Genomic DNA, 27,325 nt, shown 5'->3' with positions numbered 1-27,325 from the left:
GGCTGGAGCTCAGAGCGGGATCAGAAACTGAAACTTTCAGACTTGATCTTATTGCACGCTTCCGGAGCGGCTCTTTTATTAAGCCTTTGGACTGAACAAACCATTTATTTTTTCTTTTCCTCTTTGATTGGTGATTTCTGTTTTCTTTTTATCAGTCTTTCATATTTCGTCTCACAGACTGAACAATACATTGATTTTTATTATCATCGTCATATTTTAAGTGCAGATCATCAAAGATCGTTTGGTTTTGCGCTCCAGCGCAGTGTCTGGGTCCCTGGGGGCCTTTTTCATTTATAAGGACGATCTTCATCAGGTTACACGCGGCGCAGCTACGTGACTCCTCTCACTCCTCCAACCCGGACTGGCAGCAGATAACCCCTGCTCAGCATCTCTAATAGGCACATATTCTTACTTGATTGGGGGATTTTTATTTTATTTTTATTTTTTTTAATGCATTTCTAACCCTGCGTAAAGTTGAACGTGGAGGGACCGTATCTCCCTGTGCGCCAACTCAGTGAAATGACACCGGTTTTTGCTTTCGCGACTGTGGTGGCGCTTTACCTGCTGCTTTCACCTGTACAGGTATGCTATTTAACATTCATTCAGACTTCACATTTAAACGCCTATTAGATGTTTTGGGGTTAAAGTTCGGGAAGCATTTTGTTTGTCTTATAGTTAGTTTTATGGGTGTTCTTTGCGCATTTATGTGGACACAAATACTAATGTATATTTTAGCTCGGTGTCAGAATATCATGCCCATTTTTGGATATTTTTGTAGTCTATTTTCACTTAGATATGAATATGAAATTAATAATAAATGAATAATTAGAAGTCAGGGATTACCAGAGCCGGTCCAAGGTTTTACAGGGCCCCACAGCATGCCTCACCCTCTTTTTTAATGAAGGACGCATATATTATATTTTTCTAGATATTCTGCTCAAATCATTTGTTGACTCCTCAAACACAGTTTTTTTTTTTGTTTGTTTGTTTGTTTTGCCTCATTAGCTGCAGTTTTGAAAACATGCAAAAAAGCAAAGCAAGCATACGCATCTGATCATTATGTTTTTATTCCTACATTGCTGCAGAATCATTGTTGAGGTTTTGGTCTGACAATACATGTTTTATTTACATCCTTTTACTTTTTTCATGTGGTATTATATGACAGACTCTGGCTAATTTTTTATCTACATAAAATAGCCAATAGTAACAAATTGAAAACATGTTTTTCAGTATTTCTTGTAATTTTATTCTAAAAAAGGTAACTTTTAAAACACATTTAAAACATGTTCTCATAATGTGTTATGAAACTTGGACAAAAGTACATCTGATATGATCTGATTTGATCAGATGATTCTACAACTTGGTTAGAGTCTTTCTGTTCTTACAGTTAACTGTTTTTTGTTGTTTTTTTTTTAGAACAGAGTGGTGTGTTTGGTCACGCAACAGAGATTAAGGAATAAAGGGAAATTCATTGTTTTTAAAAAGGATACACAAACATTAAGCATAACCCAAAAGGCACTCTGGTCTCAATAGTCTCTAAAGTTATGGCTGCCTGACAAAACCGAGGAATAAGGTTAGAATGACCAGTGTTCTCTGGTGGACATTAGAGAATCATCTAGAAGGTCAACAGCTGCTTTCACTAATTAGGCCTTTATACTACAATAGCTGTCAGAAGAAAACACTTCACTAAAAGGCCCATGGTTGCTTAAATTTTGCCGGAATGTACCATAGAGATAGCAAGACCAGAAGAAATAAAATTCTCTGGTCTGATAAAACTGAATTACAGCTTTTCGGTAAGCATTTCTGGGAAAAAAAAAAAAAAAAGAGGTACTGCTTATGACCTGGCTAACTTCCTTGCAGTGAAGCATGGTGGTGGCAGCAACATATATTTCTTAGGCTGCAACTGAGTCTGCATTTAGGTTGACTGCAGTTATTCAAGAAAATCTACATTAGAATACCCTGAACTTCAGATAAATGCAACTCTTCCTCTGACACAACAATGACATGAGGCGAGTCGCCATACTATCAAATTTGCAGGAGAGTCAACTGGGAGTGCACTTATGTCTCTCTTTCAGAACAGGAATTCAAATATATAGAAATACTTAATGACTTTGGTGTACAGCCAGCCTGACTCAATGTGAGAGGATCTGCTAATGATTGAAACCACAAAAGTTTCCCGACCTTATTAAGACATACCCACATATAGCTTTAGCTTTCTTTGCAGACAAAGGTGCTTCTTTAAACTATTTTCTAAAAACTGCGCACCCGTTGATACAAGATTTAGCTTTATTTGAAATATGCTAAATTATTTTATGTCAATATGCAGCAGCTACAGCTTTGAAAAACCTCCCTTATCTAATTCAAGAAGATCAAGTTTGTTGCTGAATTAGTCACGTGACCCAGAGCTCTGCTTTACGGCAGCCAGAGTTTCCCTGAAACAGAAGAGCTAACTTGAATAATCTTTTGATGTGCATAAAAACAGATATGATGCTTAACTTATCAGACATATATTTTTGGTTCCCTGATGTAGGTTTTAATCTAAATGGGTGAACATGGCCTTGTCTTTACAAGTGCTTCTACGTCTCTTTAATCTGCAGGTCAAAAAGGGGTCTGCTATCAGATTCTAAAACCCAGAGGGAGACTGTTTCATTTTATGTCAGTTTTGCTAATGGCCTACAGGGGAGCTAAACCTAGAAGTTGCAGATATAGAATCCCTAGTGCTAAAAGTTGCATATAGTTTGTTTATTATTACTAAAGCTTTTGTCAAAAAAAACTATTTTATTTTTTTGTTTTTGTCTTTGGATTTTTTTTATTTATTTATTATTATTTATTTTTTTTTTTTACAAAGGATTATTTTAAAGCCATAATCTGTTCTAGAATATGTCTGTGGCATTAAAGGGACAGTATGTAATATTTATCCCCATCTAGTGGTTCACAAAATAAATTACAAATGGCAGACTCGTGCCAAGAGTATGAGACTATGGAGCTCATCCAGTGTAGGGAAACTAACTAGCAGTCTCTACTATGAGAGATCGGGTTTAATTAACCTGAAAATATCAGCTAAAATAAATTCTGAGAATGTCTCTGAAAACAGCCGAAAGAACCTTATAGTCATCTGCTTGGGTTACTTTTATGAAAGAAAAAAAACAGCAACTAATCCTAAACAAACAATCTGTTTGCTATAGGGACGGACCTGTTTCTAACATAATGGTGAAACAAACTTCAATGTTTTATTGAATTATCTCACCGATCCAGCAGAAAACCTGCCACCTTTGCATTTGTTTTGAAGTTCTACTTTACAACAGAAAATGGAAGGTAGAGTGATCTATTTCCACTGACAACACACTTCCAAATACAGGTAAAGGCTTACTGTACCAGTTTGTCGCCTTTCGGCAGCTCTGATCAAAAATGGCAAAGCAACATGCCATCTCCCACTGGGCGTACCGCCCCCTATGTATTTATAAAATACTAGTTCTAAGGTATGAGGATGCTTTCTTTTTTTGTGCTGTTATTGGGCTTTTGCAGAATATTTATTACAGCAATACTTGATTTTTGCTTACAAGAAGATTAATGTGTTACATCGAGGGGCTTTAAATATGAAAAGGTGAAGCAGTGCATTTATTTTCTAGTGGCAGTGTACCCTATATGTATGGATTAACTTAAATTATTGAATCCTTCAGTTATATAGCTGTATTCCAACAAATTACAAATTAAAGACTTTGTTTGGTCAATTTAGTGACATTTGCTCTCTATACGAAAGAAGACATTGATCTGATGTCTGTCTGAAACATTTTTAGGGCTGAAACCTTTTTTTTGTGGTAATTTGTGGTTACAGTTATTGATAACATTTATAGTAATGTGAGAGACAGGAATTATCCCAGAAGTTTAGAAATTGTAGTGGTCTTTTTTTTTTTTTTTTTTTACAACAAATTAGAGCTTTATTTTAAATACTGTCATATGAAATGGTTTCTTATGACTTACAACTCTTTTGACAGGTTTACAAGCATACCAGCTATGCTGATTTTTTGTGACTTTTTTGTGTGTTTTATTGTTTTGGGGTTTTGCTTCTTTGTAGATTACATGCCCCTCACCCACCATCATTCTTTTCTGGCTTGTGGTTTTGTTGTGCCAGCCCATACTTATCAATCGCCCTATCTGGCCGCCCTCCCTTTGAAAATGTTTTGGATGAGCCTTTTGGAAGGTGGAGCCAAGTTGATTTTGTGTTCACAACAAACATGAAAAAAGTTGCTTGCCAATTTGTTACGGGTACACAATACAGAGCCTAATTTTCAATCCAAGAAAGTTTTTAAAAACATTTTTGCTAGTTTTTAATAGTCTCTTGTAACATAACTTTTAGCTTTATAAAAGTTTTCCTTAGAAAAGCACCAATCAGACTTTTTCCTATCCTATACAGATTTCCAGTTTTCTTGGAAGTCTTATCTGCCAATCTGTGTAGTTCTGAGGGTCAACAGTTAGGAGAGAAAAAAATTTGCTCTAGGTTCTTTGCTAGAGATGACAGTTATTCTTTCAATTGGAAACGAAAGAATTTCAAGATGAAAGGTCTGTCCATACAAAAATAAAACTATTTCTTCAAAAGGAAAAAATAGGGTAGTAGATTCATTTCTTTACATAAATTCACAGAAGTTTTAATTCAGATAAATCTATTTTATGTGAAAAAAAAATCTGATCAGACAAATCAGAGTTTGCTTGCAGTTCGAACTGAGCCTGGTGATTTGAGGTTGAGTTGCTCTTGAATGAATTCTATTCAGCTCACTGATTCGTAAGATGACACGTGACAAACCACATCGCTGGTCCTCTGCTGGAGCACATGATGTAAAGCAATTCTGTTATATTTGCAGAAGCTCAAAGCTCATGATTACTGGCGCTGTCTTCAAAGCCCAGTTTCACTTACTTGAGTTGTAATTTTTTTGATCTTGTCAGCATAGAGAGATATGAAAAAAGCTTTGGTTTCCATCTGATGGAGATGCTTTAAGCATCTTGATGCTATGTTCGAACACTATAGATACAGTAGATTAGAGAAGACAGATTATTCTTTAAATGTGAGAGTAAGTTAGACAACTTCCCCTACACCAGAAGCTTCCCTTTATTGTCAGTGCACTGCAGCATTCAGTACAACGTCTCAATGAGATGCATCCCAGGTATCTTGGTCAGGGAGCAGTGAATCAGCACAAAGCTTGTCTGTCTTCAGCTTCTTGACATCACCTGGTGGTCTAATAATGAAAATCTGCTTAAGCAAAGTACACCTGAAAGTAACTGGAGACTCTTTCAAAAGTTCGCTGTGTCACAGATACTTGGTTTGTCATTTCCTAGTGCAACGTAAAGCTCCGTCTGTGACCCTTTTCATCTCTGATTTCCATCCCATGTGGCAGTTGTCCCTGATTCCTCTCATGTTTAATGCATATTCAGGTCCTCCCCTCATCCATTTGATTTCACACTTTGCACACCAAAATCGCTTGTGGAATCACCCCTCTGTACACTGAAGTGTATGCTGACTCAGAGAGGCTTTAAAGGTTTGTGAAAGCTTCACTTCCTAACAGTTACTCAGGCTGGATACTTTGCAGCTGTTGTAAACTTTAGATTTGGTAGAAAACACACGGTATCCCCACATTTCCTCTAATCCGTATAATCAGTTCATGGCTTTTTTAGTCAAAACATCAATGACAAAGCCCAGGGGCCCTGGTTTAAAGCAGGATAAATGCCCCCTGCTGCCCAGGAGACTGATGGCAAATGTAAACAAGGGAATCACTGAGATTGTACATCCAGTCTTTTAGATCACACAGAGACGTTACTAAGTCTGGACACTCCTTTAACCCTTTGCTGTTTTCTGGCTACAATCATCTTCATTAAAACCAAAAAGGTGAAAAAACTTGACGTTTCATACATTTTCCATGATTAACAAAGTGTCACCGATAATTTATGTCTTTTTTTTATAGCCACAGCTGGAGTATCTATCAACTTGCTTGTGAATAAAGAGATCACTCACGTCCGCTCTAAAATATGGAGCAGCCAGCAGAGGGTGGGGTTTTTTTGCTCCTTCATGATTACCAGGGTTTTACAGAATACAACCTGGAAGGACTGAGCTATTTTTCTTGGCGATACATTTTTTTGGGTGGAGTTTTGTTGTGAAAGTGGATAAACATTTCCAACTGGTTTAGTATTCCCTGCATTTTGTGTCATTCATCTTTCTGTTTGAATTCCTCCATGCCTCATATTTCATAAACCAAGCCTGCATGTGCAGGGCTTGGTAGATGAATGGAGATCCTGAAACGGCTTTTATAGTTATGAAACTTTATCTGATGAAAACTTGGCTGATAACGATTAAAAACTCATGGAAAGTTTCCCTAAAAACAATGGATAGCTGTACCTCTGACAAACCCTTAAAACATTTTTATGTTTTGTTGACATTGTTCTCTGCTGAATCCCTCTCTTACTATCCAATTAACAAGCCTTTATTGCTTGTTGCACACATTGTTCAAAGTAAGTAGTAGCAGGTACGTAATAACTTGCTGCATTGATCAAAAATGCTAAATACTGGGAAAGACTTTTGGGTCCTTCAGAAGAATAATTTCCACAGAGCTTGCATCAAACTGCTTGGTTTTTACAAAACAGTACAATGCAATGCGAACACCAACACCAAAGGGCTGGTTATAGTCCTCACAGCAGTGTGTCACAGTGAGTTTGTCACAGATACTTTTGATTTATGCCCAATAATTAAGCGTGGTCTTCGCTATGTTATTCCACGCCAAAATGCAAGAGGGACAATCACGAACTAGCTGTGGTTCTAGATACAGCCGAGGCGGTGAGGAAGTGGGGGCAAGTTTGTGCAATAGTGGAGGGACATGAGGGCGAAAAAGAGCAGGGATCCAGGTGGAAAAAGGGTGCCAGTGTTCTCGTGCACCTCGTTCTTCTAGCTGGCCTAACTTAACTAGTCGTTTTCTGCAATGGCGGTCATACAAACAAAACAAGCCGGTAAGGTACCAAACAGGAAATATGCATACTCTAAAGCAGATGTCAGTCACCTACAATTTTGGAGAGATGTGGCAGAGTGTCTGCGGCAGAGGCAGAGGCACATTTGCATTCACTGCGACACACACTCAGACAACCTGGTTTCTGAGAATAAATCAGTCTTTAGCTGTAAGATATCAGAACCTTAAGGCCAGAATACATCAGACATGATTTAGCCTCCAATCTAATGTTCAGATTCTCTGCAAATTTGCTTGTGTAGCTCTGACAGAGGTATACCCCTGATGTATTTTGGTCGGATCTATGCTGCAATTTGACAAAAAATTACATAAGTCTGTCAGGAAAAGAGGCCTTGTGACAGAGTAAAACAAATCTGCTTTGGGGGGAAAAAACAAAGTAAAATCTCAAAATTATGAGGTAAACCTGCCAGGTTGGGTCTCATATTGATTAGTGTGGAAACATGTAGTATGTAAATAGCAAGCGTAGCAGGTTCAGCGATATGCAATCAATAAAAAGATCAATTAAGACCCAGGAGTTTGGGAGTACGGAAAACAGATAAAGTGAAAGATCGATTTTCTTTGAGCTTGTTAGAGAAGCAACTTTACAATAACTTTTACTACCTTGCTTGTTTTTTATGCTGGAGAAATTTCTAGGACAAACTCTGGTAAATACAGGGTGGTATAGTGACGCTCTGCACAATTACATCAGAGTTTAGAGTCATAAGGAACCGGTGTGTGCCTGCCCTTATAGTCCACTCCATCAAAGATAAATCTAGGAACGTGGCTGTATGGTTTCCCAAGTCTGTGGACAAACAGCATTAGTAACCCTCAGCAATGAATATTCTATGCTAGCGAGAGAGACAATAAAAGCTGGATTGAAACTTTCTACAAAAAAGCATTTCAATTGGTTAAAAATCTCTGGGAAAAAATTAAGCTTTTTAATAGTTTAATAGTTTAATCGCAACACTGGACTATCATCATTTCATCATCAGTAGCTGCCCTGCCTGTAGGTATATATATATATATATATATATACCTATATCCTCAAAGGTTTTTATAATTTATCCTCAAATGACATAGACTAAATTAAAATCCCTCCAGAACTCAGAAAGTGCATTAAGTACCATTCTAATTATTTTACAGTTGTGTTATAATTATTATGCCAGTTGGTGAAAGATTGTCCAAATAAGGGTGCCTTGATTGGATGTTTGCCTAGGTAAAGAAAATAATTAAGCACTGGTCCACGTAAGGGCTGCTCAGTGGAGCAGTGGGTAGCACTGCTGCCTTGCAGTGAAAAGATTCTGAGTTTGATTCCCAGCCTGGGGTCTTTCTGCCAGGAGTTTGCATGTTCTTCTCGTGCAGGCGTAGGTTCTCTCTGGGTACCACAGTCCAGAAACATAACTGTTAGGTTAATTGGCTTCTCTAAATTACCCTTAGGTGTATGTGTGTGTGATTGTTTGTGTGTCTCTGTGTTGCCCTGCTATAGACTGGGGAGCTGTTCAGGGTTTATCCCTGAACAGGTCCGGAGATGTGCCGGAGATAGGCACCGGCCCCACCACGACCCTGACAAGGACTAAGTGTGAGAAGTTGGATGGATGGTCGAAATAACCATCATCTATGAATTTCTGGTTGATTAATTTAATACAGTCAAACAGTTCGGGGACACCTTTGTTATTCACTGTCCTTTATATTTTCTGCCCTTACTCGCGTTTTCCTTATCCTATTAGCATTCTACTTTGTTGATAAACAAAGAAATATGCTATAAAATGATATAGGAAACAATAATTGTAAAACAGTTAAAGGTTTTTTATAATTTTGATTATTTGAAATAGCTGCGGTGGTGCAGTGGACTGCACTGCTGCTTTGCAGCAAGAAGGTTCTGGGTTTGATTCCAGTCACGGGGTCTTTCTGCTTGGACTTTGCATGTTCTTCCTGAGCATGCATGGGTTCTATCCAGGTACTCTGGCTTCCTCCAACAGTCCAGGTTGTTAGGTTAATTTCCTTCTCTAAATTCTCCGTAGTATGAGTGTGTCAATGGTTGTTTGTCCTGTGTATCTCTGTGTCGCCCTGCAATGGACTAGCAACCTGTCCAGGGTGTACTCCGCCTCTTGCCCATTGACAGCTGAAGATAGGCACCAGTGACTGCAGCTGGGATAACCGTGTGGAAAATGTATGTAAGGATGAAATAGCCCCTCTTCTTTTTTATTTCTTCTTTGAAGATTCTTGATATTGTCTCAATGAGCTTCATGGGGTAGTCCTCTGAAATGAAGGATATAAAAAGGGTTATAAGAGACAAAAAGACAAAATATTAATAATTTTGGAGACTTAAGGATGTCTCCAAACTTTTGACTGGTTGTTTAAACTCTTAAAGTCCTTGTATGATTCTGCTTAATTCTAGGGTTACTACTCTAGAGATAGAGAGGGTGGAGGCACTTGGGTTTTCCATTCTAAACAATGGTGAACTATTGCTATCCCTTATGCAGGAACTCCTCTAGGTTTTATATTTGCATTTTTCTTGTTTGCATTATATATGTTTCTTTTGAGAGTAGACCGTATGCTGTATGAAGAACTGAATGTGTGAATATCAGATTATGCTTCTATTTCAGATAAGAAATGCAAGTCAGCAGCAACTTTTGTTTCTAGATTATATGTGAGCTTATCATTACTTGTATACAACAATGTATAACAGTTTGTGGGGAAAGCTTGAAAAATATCACTTTAGGCAACTATACGGGACGTTTCTAGAAGACATTTCGCCTCTCATCCAAAAAGCTCACAGAAAACTTCCCATCCAGTTGCCTAAACTGAACTTTTTCAAGCTTGACATTGACCTGGATGACTGAGATTTTTTACAGATTTGTGGGGAAAGTACTTCCTTTCTTTTTTTTTGATAGTGGGTAAAAGCCTGAGAAAATCTACATCAGCAGTCCAGCCCTGACTAACAGTAGTCTGTTGGGTTTGGCAATGCTGATAACCTGCTTTGGTGTGAAAGGAAATTTAGCCAAGGATTTGGATTGTAAGCCTCTCCGGTATGCACTTATTGTATTTCTTACTCGATAAAACCATAAATACCAAATGTCTTTTGGTTTTGCTTGACCATTAGATTAATCCTAAAAAGTTCTAAATGACTCTGACCAAAAAATGTAGGTAGTTAGATTTTCTTTTTTTTTTGCTATAAATCAGATATTGATTAATTTATCCCTCAGCACTACATTTACAGTATCATTGCACAAGTAAAGCCTGCTTCATATCTTTAAACTAACAGTAGGAGTGGTAAGCCTAAAAGGATAGATTGGATTTTTTAAGACAGGAGTCTTTTAAGAGGTTCTGAACCCAATAAGTGTTTATTGTTTTAAAGTTGACTCAGAGATAATGTTTTACGTCTTATGGCTTATCAGTGATGCCAAGATAAAAGCAGGGCTATGTCATCTTAAGGCAAATCCAGTCTCAAAGGTGTTTTACCTCTCATGTGTGTTCGCTCTTCTGCAGCAGATTACTTCTGATGTAAAACATATCTCAGATATTGACAAACCCTGCATATTCAGCCACAGTAATTTTAAATCAAAACTTCAAAGTTAATGATTGTGGACAACCATGCATGGATCACTGTTGCAGTTTCTAGATTTGTCTTGGTTGCACACACATTTTTAGCTAAAGATTAAATCCCTTCCTCATAGGAAATTGTGAGGAGCCCAGACTTAAAGGTATAGTGGAGGATTTTCACAAATTCTTGAAAAAACCTGTCCTCTCTTTCGAAAACAAATGCACATGCACAACCCTGTACCCGCTCCAGAGAGCGGCAAGAGCGTGCACAAGCTCATTTCTCCTTGTGCACGCTCTGTTTAAAAGTTACTGTTTGCGTCGTTCATACAAGCTTATGTTCCAAAAGAAGATTTGCAATTTTTCCACTATGTCAGACTCACCATCAGTAAGTGAAAACGGGGACAGCCTTACTTAAACATATCGCCAGAATTATTGACAATTGGGAGGACCACTTATTGTGATGATCCACCCGGAAAAAGAACATCCTCAACTATAACTTTAAATGTATTCTTCCTGTCTAAGTGCAATCTTAGACAGGAAGAATACAATAGACAGGACTTAAAATCTTGAAGATTTTAGTTAAACATCCACTGTTATGCTTATTTTTATGCCATCCTCATGTAAGATTATGCCACAAAGGCCTTCTTAGGTTAAAAAAGATGCTACAGAAAATCAGGTCTACTGTAGGAAAAATAAGGACTGGTAGAAACTTAATAAAGGAACAGTTCGTATTGTTATGACTATGTAAATTAGAGTATTGACTGACTATATTATCTGTTATTATCTATTGGTACATTTTAAGGTATTTTATACATAGATAAAGAACGAAATTATGTTGCATGTATTTTTAATATATTTTAGGAAGAACTGATACATACCTGGTCATGGAAATACTGTTTTCATGTTGATGAATCCTGAGAAGTACTGACTGTTTCACTTTTTTAATCTATTGTAATTTTCTTACATGAAAGAAGTGAGTAGGGCACCTAAACTGGCTCTAACCCAGACACCCACAGACTTTTGATTCAGGCCCTTGGTAAGGAAACTGTTGTTAATAACACTATAAAATGTAATTAAAAAAATACAAACTATCTCTAAAACCATGGCATTTGTATCATTGATGACATGGTGTTATTCAGGTATTGACACATTTATCAGAAGAAAAACAATACTGGAAGCTGACCAAATATATAGCACAAATGTTTCAGCCCTGCGATGGACTGGGGACCTGTCCAGGGTGTACCCCGCCTCTCGCCGGCAGACAGCTGGAGATAGGCACCAGCACCCCTCGCGACCCCGCTTGGGATAAGCGTGACAGAAAATTGATGGATGTTTCAGTAATTATTTATATTTTTTTTCCACATATACTCATGTTAAGCTTGTCTGTTTTACCTTAGGGTCTTTCCATATGTTTCCATGATGTTCCTGAAAACACATTGGATGTCTAAGAGGAAGGAATTTAGAAAGTGCACATCTTTCTACATAGGGTGTGCTCACAGGGCTCTGTAGAGGTAGTGAACTGTTGACTGACGGTGCTTGCATTCACGCTGTTGGGGTATTTCTCTCTAGTTGTAATTTCCTTGACCCAGGGGAGAATTGCAATTGCAATCAGGAAATATGGATTTCTCCTTCCCTCTGCTTAGGAGGAGGAAGAGGAGTGGTGATGCTCGGGGCAGCCGTCTACTCAGCAAGCTTTAATCTCCCATCTGGATGTAATTTACTGTGGTTTACAGAAAAGCGTTTTACTGTAATAGGGACCACAATTACCACCGGTCAATCTTATCTTAGGACCTGTGTAGCGTGTTTGTTTTTGTGTGCCTTTGCATATGGGTACACCATTTACACAGTGGTTGTGTCTGTTTGTGTCTGTGTCTTTGGGGAGACATTTATGCATTCATTAATGAACTTACACTAAGGAAGCTGTGTTTATCTAAATCAACATCTATATGGACCTTTATCTCCTCCATCTCTGTTTTTGGTCTTTTTAAAAACTGGAACCAGATAAAACATACCTGCCCTTCAAATCATTGTAAAAGAATAAATATAATTTTCAAATAATGTAAGAAACTGGGTCTAATGATCCCTTTAAAATTTATACTACATTAAAAAAATATCCATATTCCATTTTTTCTCACATTCCGTGACATTAAAACAATTGACTTAATGAGAATTTATGTTTTAGACCAACACAAAGTAGGCAATAATGATGAACTGGAAGAAAAATGATATAAATTACAAAATTATTTACACAAAATTTATTTTCTAACTTTGGCTGTCATGGCAATCCAGCTCTCTCTCTTTTCTCTGTGAGCCATAAATCATTTCTGGTATGATATGTTGTGTGAAAAAAGGCTAATGATTAATCCAGCTGTTCTGTGAAGGCTTCAGAAGTTTTGTAGTGAACACTGGCAATCCTTATGAGGACCAGGAGACACAACAGGCATGTCACTGATAAACCTGTGGAGATGTTTTATAATCCCAAACATCCCACAGAGTTCTGTTCAGTCTATCATCTGGAAATGGTGTCCAAGCTTAAACATGGGAGGGTTTGATGCTGGAGTTCGGAAACCTGAACTTGTGCAGCTTGATGCAAAGAGTCAACTAACAGAAAAGCTTATACACAGTTTTTCTAAGAGAGACATTACATGCAAGCCATGATCCTTTCAGCAGAGTTGTCAGCATTTGAAAAATAAACATATATAATTGGGTTAAACTCCACAGGTTTAAAAATGCCACAAGTATGGATTTTTTATGTACAAGTAAAAGAGGGTGCTCTAATTATTAACACTCCACTAAAATATTTTCTTACTGAACTGTGGCAAAACAGTGGTTATCTATATGAAACTAAAAACATATGTTTAAACACGCTTGTGTAAGATGTTCAAGTTTACAGTATATAGTTGCAGTTTTTACCACAAACAAAAAACTGCTTTATATGTATTCACTTTAGCCGCTATTGATGGCAGCGAGAAATCCCTAACTGCACATTTGACGTTTTCAGAGAAAACATGTTAAAACTACTTTTATCGAGCTCATCAAAGCAAACAAAGCCGGGAAACTTTCTTGATTGTAACTACAGCTCAGCAACCGGAGTATTGAAGCATCGCAACCAGTTATAACCCAGCATTCAAGTTTGAGCGTTTTGACACCCAGAAGGCGTTTGGTCTGAACGCATATCTGAAGGTGGCGCATTAATTAGAGAAGCAACTCCAAAGGCTTATGGCTACACTGGAGGAGCTGTAGAGCAAGACAACTGGTCCCACTGTCCTACACCTTTTAGAAGAGCTAAAAGATTGAGGCAAGTGCCGACAAAAGAGAATAGGACGTTTTGTTGAAGGTTTATAGTTATCCTTGTAGCCACACATATGTGGTAGAAGGTGCTCTACTCAGAAGAGACCAAAATGAACCTTCTGACCTGTGAGACAGGAAACTAACACTTTACAACACCCTGATCTCAATTTCGCTACTATAAAAAGTTTTTGAGGTAGCATTGATGACCAAGTTAGGGCAGTTAAGCTTGTGAGAGTTACTGAGATGTATCCCAGAATCCTGGAGGATCTGTAAGGAGCTGCAGGAGACTTAAGACTGTGACTTCATTTATTTTTTTTTTTCAGTGTTCCACATAATGAATGTTCATTCTTTCATATTCATTTTAGTACATTCATATGGCTCCAATTCACTATCAGGGCATCCATCCTTTTTCTGTCACACTTTATCCCAGCTGTGGTCGTGAGGGGTGCTGGTGCCTATCTTCAGCTGTCTATGGGCAAGATAGATCGCCATTCCATCGCAGGGCAACATAGAGACAAACAGGACAAACAACCATTCATGCACACACTCACACCTAAGGAGAATTTAGAGAAGCCAATTAACCTAACAGTCATGTTTTTGGACTGTGGGAGAAAGCTGGATTACCTCGGGAGAACCCATGCATGTTTAGGGAGAACATGCAAGCTCCATGCAGGATTCCTGGGCCGGTAATGGAACCCAGTGCTATGCACCGCACCACTGAGCAGCCTCACCTCAGGGCAGTTTACGGAAAAATAGTCAGTCATTCATTCCAATTTCATCCTAGTCTATTATTAAGCAATAGAGTCATTTTAAAATTATCATTCAAATTGTAAAAAAAAAAAAAAAAAAAATCCATGTTGAGGAAAGCTGATTGCATCGAGTTACTGATTAAATATCGCTTAAGGATTTGGAATCTGCTTTAAAATATATCAGTGTGTTTTGTTTCACTAAATGTGAAAGAAAGCCAGTCAGTGATTGTTGTGAAATGTTCACGATATGTTTTGTTTTGGAAGCTCTTTGGTATTTTGAAGCTGCCTCTGATCAGGAGCTCTGAGCTGAATACCTCACAGACCCAGCTATCAGATCTGTAATGGTGCTAATGTTTTTGGTTTACATCCCTCCTGTATACAAAACAGCACCTGATTTTCTTATGTAAGGGTGGAAAATATGTTTGGTATTTTTTAACCTCCATGTGAGGTCTGAGAAACACTCCTTGGGATTTAGTTTTTAATCTAAGGAACATGGATTTTAATGGAGGGTGTAGGAGCTGTGTTACAGTAGAGTAGTGTTTCCACAGAGTGTCTTCTTTGTGGTATCCTGGCTTGAATTTCAGTTTGATCAGTTCAAATGTAAGACAACCATGAACCTGGATCTGGGGCTCAGAGCGTCGTCCACATTGTCAACAGCACAAACGCAGCAAATGATGACCGATATATTTAAGTATATATTAACAACACACTGATAAAAAAAATATGTTGGTTATTTACTCAAATTAATATCCTAACATTAAAGATGATATATACAGAATTCCTGCTCTTTTCACAACAAGATTTTCTGTTTTATTGGGTAAAGAGAAAATGATGTTTCTCTGCAAGTCATCTGGGATTTGTCAGTGTAAACAAAGATAAATAACAACTAAACCAATTTCATTAATTAATTCATATTCATATTATTTTAGTTTTATATAGAACCATTGTTGATTAAGGTATAGTGGACAGTTTATTGTCCAGTATGGTAGGTAAGAAATAGGGAGTGGCGGTCTAGTGGTTAGGGCATTGTGCTTGGAATCCAGACGTTCTGAGTTAGAGCCCCACTCCCACAGATTGCCACTCTGGGTCCCTGAGCAAAGACCGTTCACCCCACACTGCTCCCTGGGTGCAGTACAATGGCAGCCCACTGCTCCCCAAGGGGATGGGTTAAATTCAGAGAGTTCATTTCGTTGCTCTGTCCTTATGACAGTGTAATGACAGCTGAATAAAGCTGAAAAAAATAACAGACAAACAACCTACCAATCTGTTGTACCCAGAGCAAACATTTATTGTAGTGATCTTTTTGATGTCCAGTCAAAGGGAATTAGCCCCCCACCCCCTCCACCCCCTAACAGAGTACTCATTATAAGAAAACAAGATATTTATATATAATTGGCAAGAGCTGCCATTTACTCAAGTCATTATTAGTCCAAGTCTTGAGAACTGAGGAGGGGATTTCCCCAGTCTGCCTTTTCTCATTATTAAAGTAAACAACTCTGCTGACGTGAACCATGTTTTACTTTTAAACTCTGATAAAACATAAACTGCACAGCCAGCTCTGCATGTTGAGTCCACATCTCTGAAGCCATTTATTTGGACGCAATGGCAGTCAGAGCAATCAAATAAGGCTTGAGTAGGGACCCCTGCTGTTGTTATGATGCCAGATGCACAGCTGCGTGCACGGTTTGTTCTGTCGTTAGAAGTTCTGATATTTAAACGTTTGGCACTTCGACTTGTCATTTTTTACACAGTAAAAGTCCTAAAAGCTTGGCTGACAGCTCCAAATGTTATTAGCCATGTTAAATGGGAGAGATTTAACCATGCTGACCATAAAAACTGAATGATAGCAGAAGGATTTATGGGGAATGGGGTCTTAATATAGATGCTTGATAATTGTAAAATGCTGTTTGCTTCATTTTGATCAAATTTTCGTACTTTGTTAACCACAAGTTAATGTTTTTAAAATACTCCATTGTGTTGATAAGATGCTCAAAATGCCTTTTAGCTTTCTTAAAAAATAAATTGCCAATGTTCAGTATTTTTTTATGATTAGTTTTCTTTATGGTCAATAACGTTGTAAAAAGATTTTATTATATAATACATTCAAAATGTGAACCCTGGATAAAAAATATGTACAAACAATCTGAGACAGATTTACAGTACATACTGTAAGCTCTTCCATAGCAAACAGTCTTTTTTACTTGTTATCATGCAAAACATCCCACATCCTTACTGTCAGTGTTTTGTAATAGCTGAAATGACAGAAGCATTTTGTTGTTAAGTGATTGTTCCATGTCCTTCATTGTTTTCTGTTCTTCAAAAAATTATAGCTTTTTTTTTTTTTTTTTTTTTTTCTCGGATCCACATTTTTTTTTAGCTATTTGCCATTTTACCTGCTGTTGTACTGACCTCCCCCGCTTGACCCTCTAAACTGGAACCATTAAGCAAAGTCTCTGTCATGGTTAAGTTTTGCTCCCTTTACACGCTTCCCTTTCTCTGACAGATGGAATAAGCAAGGAGGTTAAAGATGATGCAGTTCAGCCGTGCAGTACCAGAGAACGATGATGTCTGGGGCCTCTGCGGCATAATAGCAGGAGCTCAGGGACTGAGCAAGCCCTCTAACAACACAAGAGTAAAACAGTCAGAATTGCTGTACAACCCAAAACCAAACTTGCAAAAGAGAAATACTAACCGACAATATTTATGAGATAGTTCTCCTGCTAGAACAGCAGCCTTTTATATTTCATTGTCTTCTAAGTTTTATTTCATTATTTTCCTTTGTTGAGCTTCAATTTTCCATCAAGTGTGACTGGTTGTATCATCCCTGCTCCAGTTAAGCTTCTGCACAGCAGGATGCTTTCACTGGGTTTGTTCTGGATGATCAGCAAGCTAGTTTATAACCATTGCATTTTATACGCTGGTCAAAACATTTAATTTTGATATAATTTAACCAAAATATCTTCTTCCATGTCTCCTGTGTGAGTTCTTTAAAGTGGTTTCCCTTAATCAAGAAGAAATGTATTGAATCTTCTACTTCATTATTGTTCTCCAATAAACTTCCAAGGGCTTTAATGAACAGCCTGGTTTGTAATACGATTCAATTATGCACAAATTGATTAGATTTAGTAATTATGTGACTTCAATACTCACTCTAAGTGGATATACTGTGGAAATCAAACAGAAGAGGTCTCCTGTTAAAAGTAAATAGCTTTGTATTTCAATGAGGATGATAATGTTGAATAAGAAAGCTTTCTATTAGAGTGTTCAGCCTAATTTGAATACTCTTGTAGTTTTAGGCACTGCGTCATGTTTCCATTAAAACAATTCATGAAAATGACACAAGACCCTGCTACAGCTAATTAACTAAAAGGTAATCTCCCTTGATGAGACTTTATCAGGAAAATTAGGTGAAAAAAAGACACTGGGGAGCGGTTAGAAATTGATCTAGCTTGGGGGATTTGTCTGTCAAGCTCATTTATAATTTACTGATATAAAACCTCTCTTTTTCCACAAGGGTCAAGCCACCTCCAGCCCCCACTAATAACAAAATGACGGTAATACTGCTAAGTGCATGAGGAGGAATAGCTATCTGAGACATCTCTGACAACGTTTTATATTATGGCAGCAACTTCTCATCTGTTCTTAAACTGCAGGTCAGAGTTTTATTTATGTTTCATATTTATAAGGCTTAACCCAAGACTCCTTGAAGAGTCAAAGCCAAGTAGCTCTTGTAATTTAGCAGACCCATAAAACAAAAAAAGAAAGGAAAAGTGAAAGGATCTTAAGACAGTGATTGTGGAGCAAGGTTTGTTTAATTCTGACGTTGCTATAGAGAATGGAAAATAATCAGTGCTTGAGTGGGTGCAAGTGACACTGAACAATAGTTTAAACTGCAATGTGACGTTCCCATGCTGAGCATTAAAATATATTCAGAGAGCAGAGCTCCTGTCCTGCTGTGTTTTTGTGCAGCAGCAGACACAGTTCGGTGGACGCCACTTTATAGAACAACCCTGCTGTCAGAGGAACAGCTGTACATGCCGGCCAGATGATGAGCTGCTCTGAGAAAAAGAGGGAGAAGCTTCTTCTGTTCCCAGAACTCTAAGATGACAGAGCCTGTGTGACTTTGTGGAAGCCTACCGGAGGAAATGCAATAGAAAACATGTTTATATATCTCCTACTTAACTTGCTAAAGGTTTAAAATATTTCCCCCAAATGTTTGTACGAGCTGGAATTCATCTTCAGGACGTTCCTCATAATTCATGCTGCTTGGAAAAAGTGTCTTGACTGTTGTGTTGTGATACCATCCTCATCTACATGGTAACTTTGGTTCAAAACAGGAAGAGGATGCATTTTTTTGCAGTGAACAGATGGTGCGAAAACAACTGTCGTAATATTGCATAATACTTTGTCATGTTTTAGTCTGCACTGACTTTTTAAATTAATCAAGCTTTTGTCAGAGAGAGAGAAAAAAAAATCATATACAGTTCTTGTTACGAAGGATTGCGGAAGCAGGTTGTCTGCCGCCTGTCTTGCATTTCTGCCGGAGGGTGTTTTATCAAACCTAGATTTCCCTTCCTGAGATGGAGTCAAGCAGAGGTTTTGTGTTTTCCCAGGCGAATGAGAAATTCACTCTGTTTATCGGGGGGATTATGGGAAAGAAATCAAGACAGGGGGGGAAGCCATCAATGGTAAATAAATAGAGAAGTGAATCTTACAGCACAGGAAGCAGGTTTTTGAACCTAAACATTTGGGCACACTGTGAAACATGTCAGCGAGGATCTGCTGCATGTCAAAAAGATTGATCTAATTCTGGGTTGGAAAGAAAGATCCACTGTCAACCTAGTTTAGATCTATGTAGCACCAGCTATCACCACTGGATAGCGAAATTACTTAGCCTGTTGAAAATGTATTTGCATGCCCACCCTGTGTTAGTTAACACTATTGATAAGTAGACCATCTTTAATGAAAGTGATTTGGTGTGGCTCATCCCTACAATGCAGCAGTGTAAACCACATTTTAAATGGTTTTAGTCCTGAATTTCAAATAGAAGTTTTTTCAGCATCATTGGTTTTATATTAACAACTGCTGACCTCCTCCAGGATGGTACCACAGGGCTCTGCTTTAGAGCCTCCTCTTTTTTTCTTTGTTTCTGCTGAAACTTGTGGCACTGCCACCTGAGGCGAGGAGACATTTTTAACCACTATCGAGTCAATGACTCGATGCAGCCAGCTGGTTTTCCTTTGATAGAAATCTTTGAACCAGTCTGACTGTAATATCTGTGTAAAGCTCCTTGAGATAGCATGTGTTGTAAATGTATGCTATATAGATGAATTGAATTAAAATATCATTGAAATAGATTTTTCCAGTTGAGCTGACCTGTGCTTTGGAATAAGTCTTCCATTTTTAAGGACATACTACTGTTACATATTACCGCTGCTTGTTTTGTTGCTAATGTAGTGACAAGATACCCTTTTCGCCATTTTGGTTTCCCTTCTCCTGCTTACAGTTTTTTCATTAGTTTTTTTTTTTTTCTATTATCTTAAAAGCTAGGCTCCTTTACACCAGGCTTAACTGCTGCCCTAACGTATACAGTCCTTATCCTGCAGGTTAGCAGACCAGATGGTTTAAAATGCAAATTATTGCATTTTAGAAAACTGTAGGAGCTTTTCTGCTGCAACTCTGAAACTGTGGCAATAGCCGTATTAATATCTTAAAACAGATTTTACTCTGAGACTTTGTTGAATAGAATCATATTTTTATCTATTTTTTATTGTTGTTTCAAATGTTGAGTAATGTCTTATTAGATTTTCTTGCTCTGTTCTACTTACTTGCTTTTATTCTTGTCCAATCTTGATTTTTATCACATTGTAAATGCGTATGTTTTATTATTTCATTGTTTTTTTATAAAGCTTTTTTTTCTCTTCTGCAGAATTTGCCCATGCCAGACACAAACAGCACCACTGGAGGTAAGTAATTCTTTATTTTTGTTTCTAAATTAGTAATTGTGCTGGCAAATATTATGGATTTCATAGCAAAAAACTCTAGCTACAAAGAAAAGCATATTTATCTTATTTTTTGCTTTTTTGTTTTGTCAAGTTTAGCTCAGTTTGCCTCTTGTACAGTTTGCTCTCCGACATACACACTAACATTTTGTTGCTTTCAGCTTTCCTTTTGGGCCTGTTCCTGTCAGATTGGTTCAAACCATTAACATGCACCAGTTACTTATTAATTTACTCCTCTTTGAAGCTAAATATTTTTCAAAGAATAATCAAGAGATAACTACCGGTAGGACTGTTGCTTCTTTCCATGATGTACCCTTTTTCAGTTCTTAAACTACATCTAGGCAAACTAAAACATGACCAGTACACAGACATACAGTAACTTCCAGATCATGTGGTATTTTGAAAGTGTGGGTATAAAACAGCCTAAAGTCACAAATATATGGTCTTTAGTGATCAGTATGGCATTATTTGTTACTGAGGTTGTGTTTCAATTACTGTTTGCCCGTCTCCACCCACCACCCTTATCTTCTTAAAAGTTAATTGAAGGTGGCCTGTTACATTATTTGGTAAATAAAGTCAATAATGCAACTCGAGGACTACCTCACCTTGCTTTGTTTTGTAGATCTAAAATAATCTGACACTGGAAATTAACCAGAACCAGCATACAGTTTACAGAAGGTGCCATAACAGAACATCCACATAGAAATAAAACCACAAAGGGAATATTTTACCTATATTTTGTTTTTTTCAAATACAGGTTAGAGGTCACCAAATGAAGCTTGTTTTAAAATTGGTTATCTTTGCTATGGATTATTTAGATATGAAGCATGACAAAGTTCAGGAATCTGGGCAATCATTCATTATGCTTGATTTGAATCTAGATGATAACGGGGCATGCCTAAGCTGAAAGGGATTACCCAACTGCTGACCTTCCTTCCTCATATCCTTTCCCTCCCTCACATCTCTATAAATTAATGCAGCCAAAGGAAATATAAACTGCAAGTTAAAGACTTGCACAGCTCCAAGATTTGGATCTGGAATTCATGCAACAGAAACAAGTTCATATAAGTAAAAGAGAAGTTAAGGAGTAGTAACTGGCCAGCAAACTGTCCCATTGCGTTGTATTACAACATTACAGTTCATGGCCTCATCTGCTGACCGTGGATGCTTCCCCGACCGTCTCCTCCCAGTCCGTCTGCTTTTATAAACAGCTGTTGTGGTGTCAGGCTCCAGTCGGTGACCTCTGGGGGTCAGTAAAGTCCCAGAGGTGCCTGCGGGGCAGCCCAGCTCCAGTTCCAGCAGGGTTCTGTTCATGGCCATGTTCCCAGTGTTTGTTTTCTCTTCCTTCTGTGTTTGGCTATAGTGGTCCCTGTACTTTTCTCCCCCTCACAGCAAGTAGGACACTTTCACACATGTACTCCCACAGGAAAGTGTAGTGCACATTGTACTTTTTTTTCTGCAGTAGGAAACAGGATACACTGTATATCACATCTGGTATTAGGTCCCTGTATGCATTACATGAGCATGTCATTAATACCCTGTTTAAATAAATGTTCAAACAAATAAATATAAACTAGTAGTGTTGGTTATTTACAGTACATGTAGTCATTTTTGCCTCTAATTAAAGATTTGGAGAATTTGCTTTAAATCAAGAACTGTAAGTGCATCTATAAGTGGACAAATATTTATTTATTTTCAAAGTGGTTTATCTTTCTGTTCTTCCTCACAGTGTTGATGTTTCAAGAGGTGTGGGGTCGCAGTTTCTGCCGGACCATGGAGAAGCTGGTGGAAGTTGTCCAGGAATACCCGACAGAGGTGGAGCACATTTACAGCCCCTCCTGCGTGCCGTTGGTTAGATGTGCGGGCTGCTGCGGTGATGAAAACTTAGAGTGTCATCCCACTGAAACTTCAAATGTCACGATGCAGGTAAGAGAACAGCAAAAAAAATATATATATAAAATAAAAACTTTCCCTTTAATTTTTATACAATTTGACAAAGATTCAATGTATTTTATGGCATCTGCACAAAGTAGACAGCACAAAGTAGCATACAATTGTAAAGTTTGATTAAAAAATGGTTTTCAAGGTTTTTTTGTTCCAAATAAAAAATCTCATAATTGTAATTTGAAGCTGAACCATGTGAATATATGCATTCATTCACTTACTTCTTGATATTGTTAAGTGAAACATTTTGCAACTAATTTCCTTTTTAAAAAGAGTCTGTCTGAATTTAATATCATCTTAGCATAAAGGCAGCAGTTCTGTGAGGGTCTCATAGGTTTAAACATCAGTGAGTAAACATACATAAAACATGATTAAATAATGCAGACAGGTCAGGGATATAAGTGTGAAGTTGTTTAAATATGTCCCACGGTCCAAACATCTTTCAGAGCAGTTTTGAATCCATATACAGAAAATGTTATGAGTATTGCATGACTGCGAACCTACTAATACGTGTCTCTCCACCTAAACTGACAGGTCAGGCAGGAAAGCCTTATTTAGATGTGCATAGAGAAGCTTGATATAAGCTTTAGATGATCAACAGCCGAGGTGGGAGAATTTTCAGGCAGCAAAAGCATTTGTTGCTTGGCTTACAGACTATGTGTATGTTAAATACTGCTGAGCAGAAAGTCCTTTTGTGGAGACAGCAAGATGTATGCACTCTGGTTAAATGAACCAAGGATGAACCTTTCGGCTGACCTGCAAAACTAACACACTATAATGTTAAGCACAACTTCTACACCTTGAAACAGAGCAACATCATACTGTGCTAAAGATGGGGAGGTATTGGAATAAAATCCCCAATAGGAGCTTCAAGACTAGCAGCCAATATGGAGGGTAACCTTCCACTGGGACAATAGTCATAACCATAAAGCCAGGGCTAAACAGGAATGGTTGGGCTTGCATTTTTTATTTTTATTTTTCAGATTGTTGTGCTAAAATGTTGAAAACCATGTATTGTTTCTCAACAAACTTCTCTTTCAATCCCTTAAAGTCTGTAGACAAATATATAATCTTTGAAAGTGTAGGCACTATGAGTTATTTTGAAAGGTCCTGTGATTATAACTGTGTCTTCTGACTTTGCTAAACAGCTGTTGAAAATCCGACCTTCAGAACCAGGTGAAGAATATGTTGAGATGACCTTTGTGGAGCATAAGACATGTGAATGTAGGTAAGAAAACAAGAAACTTTTCATAATTTTCACCTAAAACACATACATATAAAAATAAAAATAAAAGGTTTCTTATATTTTATGTGTATGTAGTTAAACCCTCTAATTGCTGTTAAAGAATAAGTTGATGCAGCAAATTCATTGTTCTTTATGGTATGTTTTATTATTATAGTCTACAATTGCTTAATTTAGTTTAGTGTGACATTATTTAATGAATTGACCTCTCAGAGAATTTTCCTCAAATTCTAATCTATGGTTTTTAATGATACTTATTTCTCCTTCAGAGCTATGATTAAAAGCATTCAGCATATTATTTACCCTTGCTGACATCAGGTCATTACTTAAATTAGAAGCAGATGTGACTGCACTATTTTAACAGTCTCTTTAAAACATTTATTATTCTGATAGTATGAAAACACAATTATTGCAAAAATCATATCATTGACTCGTCATTTTCTTATTTATTTAGTGTTTTTAGCATTGGTAGCACTTTTGTGTAATCTTATGTAAAATGTTGCTATTGTATTCAAAACAAGCAGGTGTGATGACAATCTCAGGTTAAAGAAACCTTCCCCACAGGCTACATTTTCGTGTTTTTATTAAACACACAAGAATCCATCTTTTCCCTCTCCAGCTTTAACCATTCGAGACCGACGTGGAACGGGTCAGCCAATCATGTTGCAGTATTACAGTTTAAGGCGGGACATTTAGTACGAGCTTGATTTACCAAGCCCATAGCAGAATCAAAATAAACATGGCAGCACAGGAAGATGTATGCATAGTTGCTGCTTTCATACCTGTTTGTCAGCAACAGCAAGCTTGTTAAAAGCTGAAGTTTCACAGCATCTGATGACATCATAATTTGTTACTGTGATTGCTAAAATCAAACTTTGGTAGGCAGGCATTGGGTGTTGCTTCACTCAGTCAGCTGGAAAGGTTTCACAGATTGCATTTAAGCCGTCCAAGATTTATAACGTATAGATTTAAACCTCATTGCAAAACGCTATGAATTCAGCTTGGCAGGTTATCAGAATCAGATTTAGAAGAGGGCAAGACTATCTTGGTTACACGCTCCAGGTATATATATACTTTATGGTTAAAGTATTATTAAATTAAAACAGACAAACTTTGATACATATAGGACATTCAGGATTGAATTGAAAGGATGGTAATCGAGTCTTGCTCATCTATATTCGTCCCTATTAGCAGGAGAACAGGCCCTCAGCAAGGTGACGCTACCACCATGCATGATACTGTACTTTGCTTTGAAAGCACCTTTATTCAACCAACCCGACCTCTTGTCATGGTGACCAAAAACCGGAATTTTTATCTGTTCTGACTTTTAAATCTATTTCCGAAAGACATTTAGCTTCTTAATGTGATAACTGGCAGCTTCCTGTCAAGTTTTAAGGTCTGACTGTATGTGTGTCAATGAGGATAATGGTGCTTTAGCATTTTACTACTGCTTCTTTCGTTGTTCCTAAAGCTGTAGCTGTAGAACAGTGGCCCTCGAGGACCGACTCTGGACATGCCTGCGATATATAGGCTCTTAGTCACTGACGCGGCTGTCCTGGGTCCTAATCTCAACTCAAAGACCTCTGCTGCATTACATTCAGCACCCTTATCATCCGTTTACTTGTTTATATATTGTTTCGCAGAGAATGAATATATCACGAGTTCAGATAAGCTGAATTACTTTCATAAGCATAATTTAACCTCCTACAAATGCCCTAAAGAGGAATATTGAACAGTAAAAGAAACTCCACACAGGACATGGAGGAAAGGGGGACACTGCTCAACAAGTTATTCTAAAACTAAAATATTGAATGCTATAAAGGTAGCAGGGCTATTAAACAGTATTGTATTTATTTTAAAACATGCATATTACATAAAGCTTAACTATACATTAAAAATTAACATTTTGGAGGGAATGTTTTGTAATATAATTTCTATAAATCTTCTCAGAGAGCGGAAACCTTTGGTGAAAGTTGGAAGGTAAGAACCCCTTTCGGAGATCAATGATTAAAAGTTATATTTTTTTCAGAGGATGTGGGGATTTTTTACAATTATCTTATCCTTGTTTAGGAAAAGGCAAAGAGGAAGAGGAAGGAAGAGAAAGGAGAGACAAAAAACAAAAGACTGTGACAGGTAATGGCACACTTTTATTAAGACAAAAGTTAACGTACCAACAGGCTATTAAGGTGATGTCGATAAAACAGCAACTCTATTCATTCTCCAGGTGCCAGATTCCCCGCAGGTAACTTCAGCGGCAACCCAACCTCCTGTTGCAGCGTGGCTGTCTATTCATCGAGCCCGGTGACAGCATGAAGAGTCTCCTCCAATGATCTATCAAACACTGTGTCTGCTGCCAGAGACTCCAACAGCTGGGTTGGTTTGCTGACATGCTGTCGATAACGAACAGGGTGTCTGCAATGACGAAGTTCAACAGGACGTGCGATTTGATTGGTGGAAACACTCTGTTACATACCTGACACAATGGACATCCCTGGGAGCCAGTGCAATGTAGAAAACGAAAGACTCATGTTTTGATCTTCCACCTGATATTATTGTGTTAGTTACTTTGTCGGTTATTCTTGTATTTAAAGGCGGTTACACTTAAATCTCTATATTTATTGTTAAAGTCGTTAGACCAACAACCTTCAAAAAGTTTATGTTTTTCTGATTATCATTGTAAAGACTTGTAAAGGTTTTTGTTTTTTGACTAAATGTACATATGCACTGTACATGCAACAATGATATGCCTCCCTCTAGTGTTTAAAAATAGGGCATAAAAATGTTCAATAGGAAAATATTTTATTTGAAGAGCTGGTTGATAAAGTTGGCAGTTATTTAAATGTGCCTTATCATCACATTTTCCTATTCTACTTCAGAATGCATTAACCCAATCATACCATTGTGTGTTTCACAAGAAAAAGTCTGTACTCTTTACATGACTAGGCACATTTGCTCTAAATATTAAAGGAACAAGCATGTTAAAAGTAACACTGGAAAAGCAAATCCATCCCATGTGATCAAATAAAGAAATTGGGTCATATTCAATGACCCAAATTCTGGGTAACGACAGGTAAAGTAGAAAACTATCAAAAGAAAATCTTTTTTTAATTTTTTTTTTTATTCGTATCTCATCCATTGTTGAGTATTTGTAATGCATTTTAAACATATTTACAACCATTTTCACAACATTTAAAAAAAAAGACAAACACAAAAGTGCTTTGCTTTATACATGTCCCCTTTGGTAACATAACACCCTGTCAATCTCGCTCCACAGGTGATTTCCTGAGTCTGTTTATAGAAACAGAGTGGTATTGGAATGGTCAGTTGAGTTAGTTATGTAATATCTTTTCCTCATACACCGAAAGAAGAAAATGTATGATGTAGAAACCTTTTACCTATGCTATTATTTTTATTTCATTTAAATATTTATTTTATAATAAAAGTACTATGACTGTCAGATAACTTTCTTTTGGGGGGGTGTTGTTTTTTTACTGGCATTAGCAAGGATTAGCAAGCAATAAATGTTAGAGAGTTAACCTGCATTCGATTGTTTAAGACTTTTATACTTTT

The 27,325-nt window shown here is 37.5% G+C and overlaps 1 protein-coding gene across 2 annotated transcripts; it reads left to right on the top strand.

Moving 5' to 3' along the window:
* On the top strand, nucleotides 1-27,276 carry pgf (placental growth factor). Of its 2 annotated transcripts, none has more exons than XM_015376047.1 (7): nucleotides 1-582; nucleotides 20,496-20,532; nucleotides 22,298-22,494; nucleotides 23,661-23,740; nucleotides 25,706-25,735; nucleotides 25,826-25,888; nucleotides 25,980-27,274. In XM_015376047.1, exons 1-7 carry the CDS (start codon nucleotides 520-522, stop codon nucleotides 25,999-26,001), a joined length of 492 nt encoding a protein of 163 aa, XP_015231533.1. In that variant the 5' UTR covers nucleotides 1-519; the 3' UTR covers nucleotides 26,002-27,274. The 2 variants fall into 2 exon arrangements, with proteins under 2 accessions (XP_015231533.1, XP_015231534.1); XM_015376048.1 differs by lacking the exon at nucleotides 1-582 and adding an exon at nucleotides 18,141-18,219 and having other exon boundaries at nucleotides 25,980-27,276.
* Nucleotides 27,277-27,325: the final 49 nt, after the last annotated feature.

Source organism: Cyprinodon variegatus, unplaced genomic scaffold (assembly GCF_000732505.1).
Source record: "Cyprinodon variegatus isolate N-32 unplaced genomic scaffold, C_variegatus-1.0 Scaffold129, whole genome shotgun sequence".
In the NCBI taxonomy this organism is placed as follows: Eukaryota; Metazoa; Chordata; class Actinopteri; order Cyprinodontiformes; family Cyprinodontidae; genus Cyprinodon; species Cyprinodon variegatus.
The sequence above is the reverse complement of the archived record's forward strand: the minus strand, read 5'-3'. Positions and strand labels throughout refer to the sequence as shown.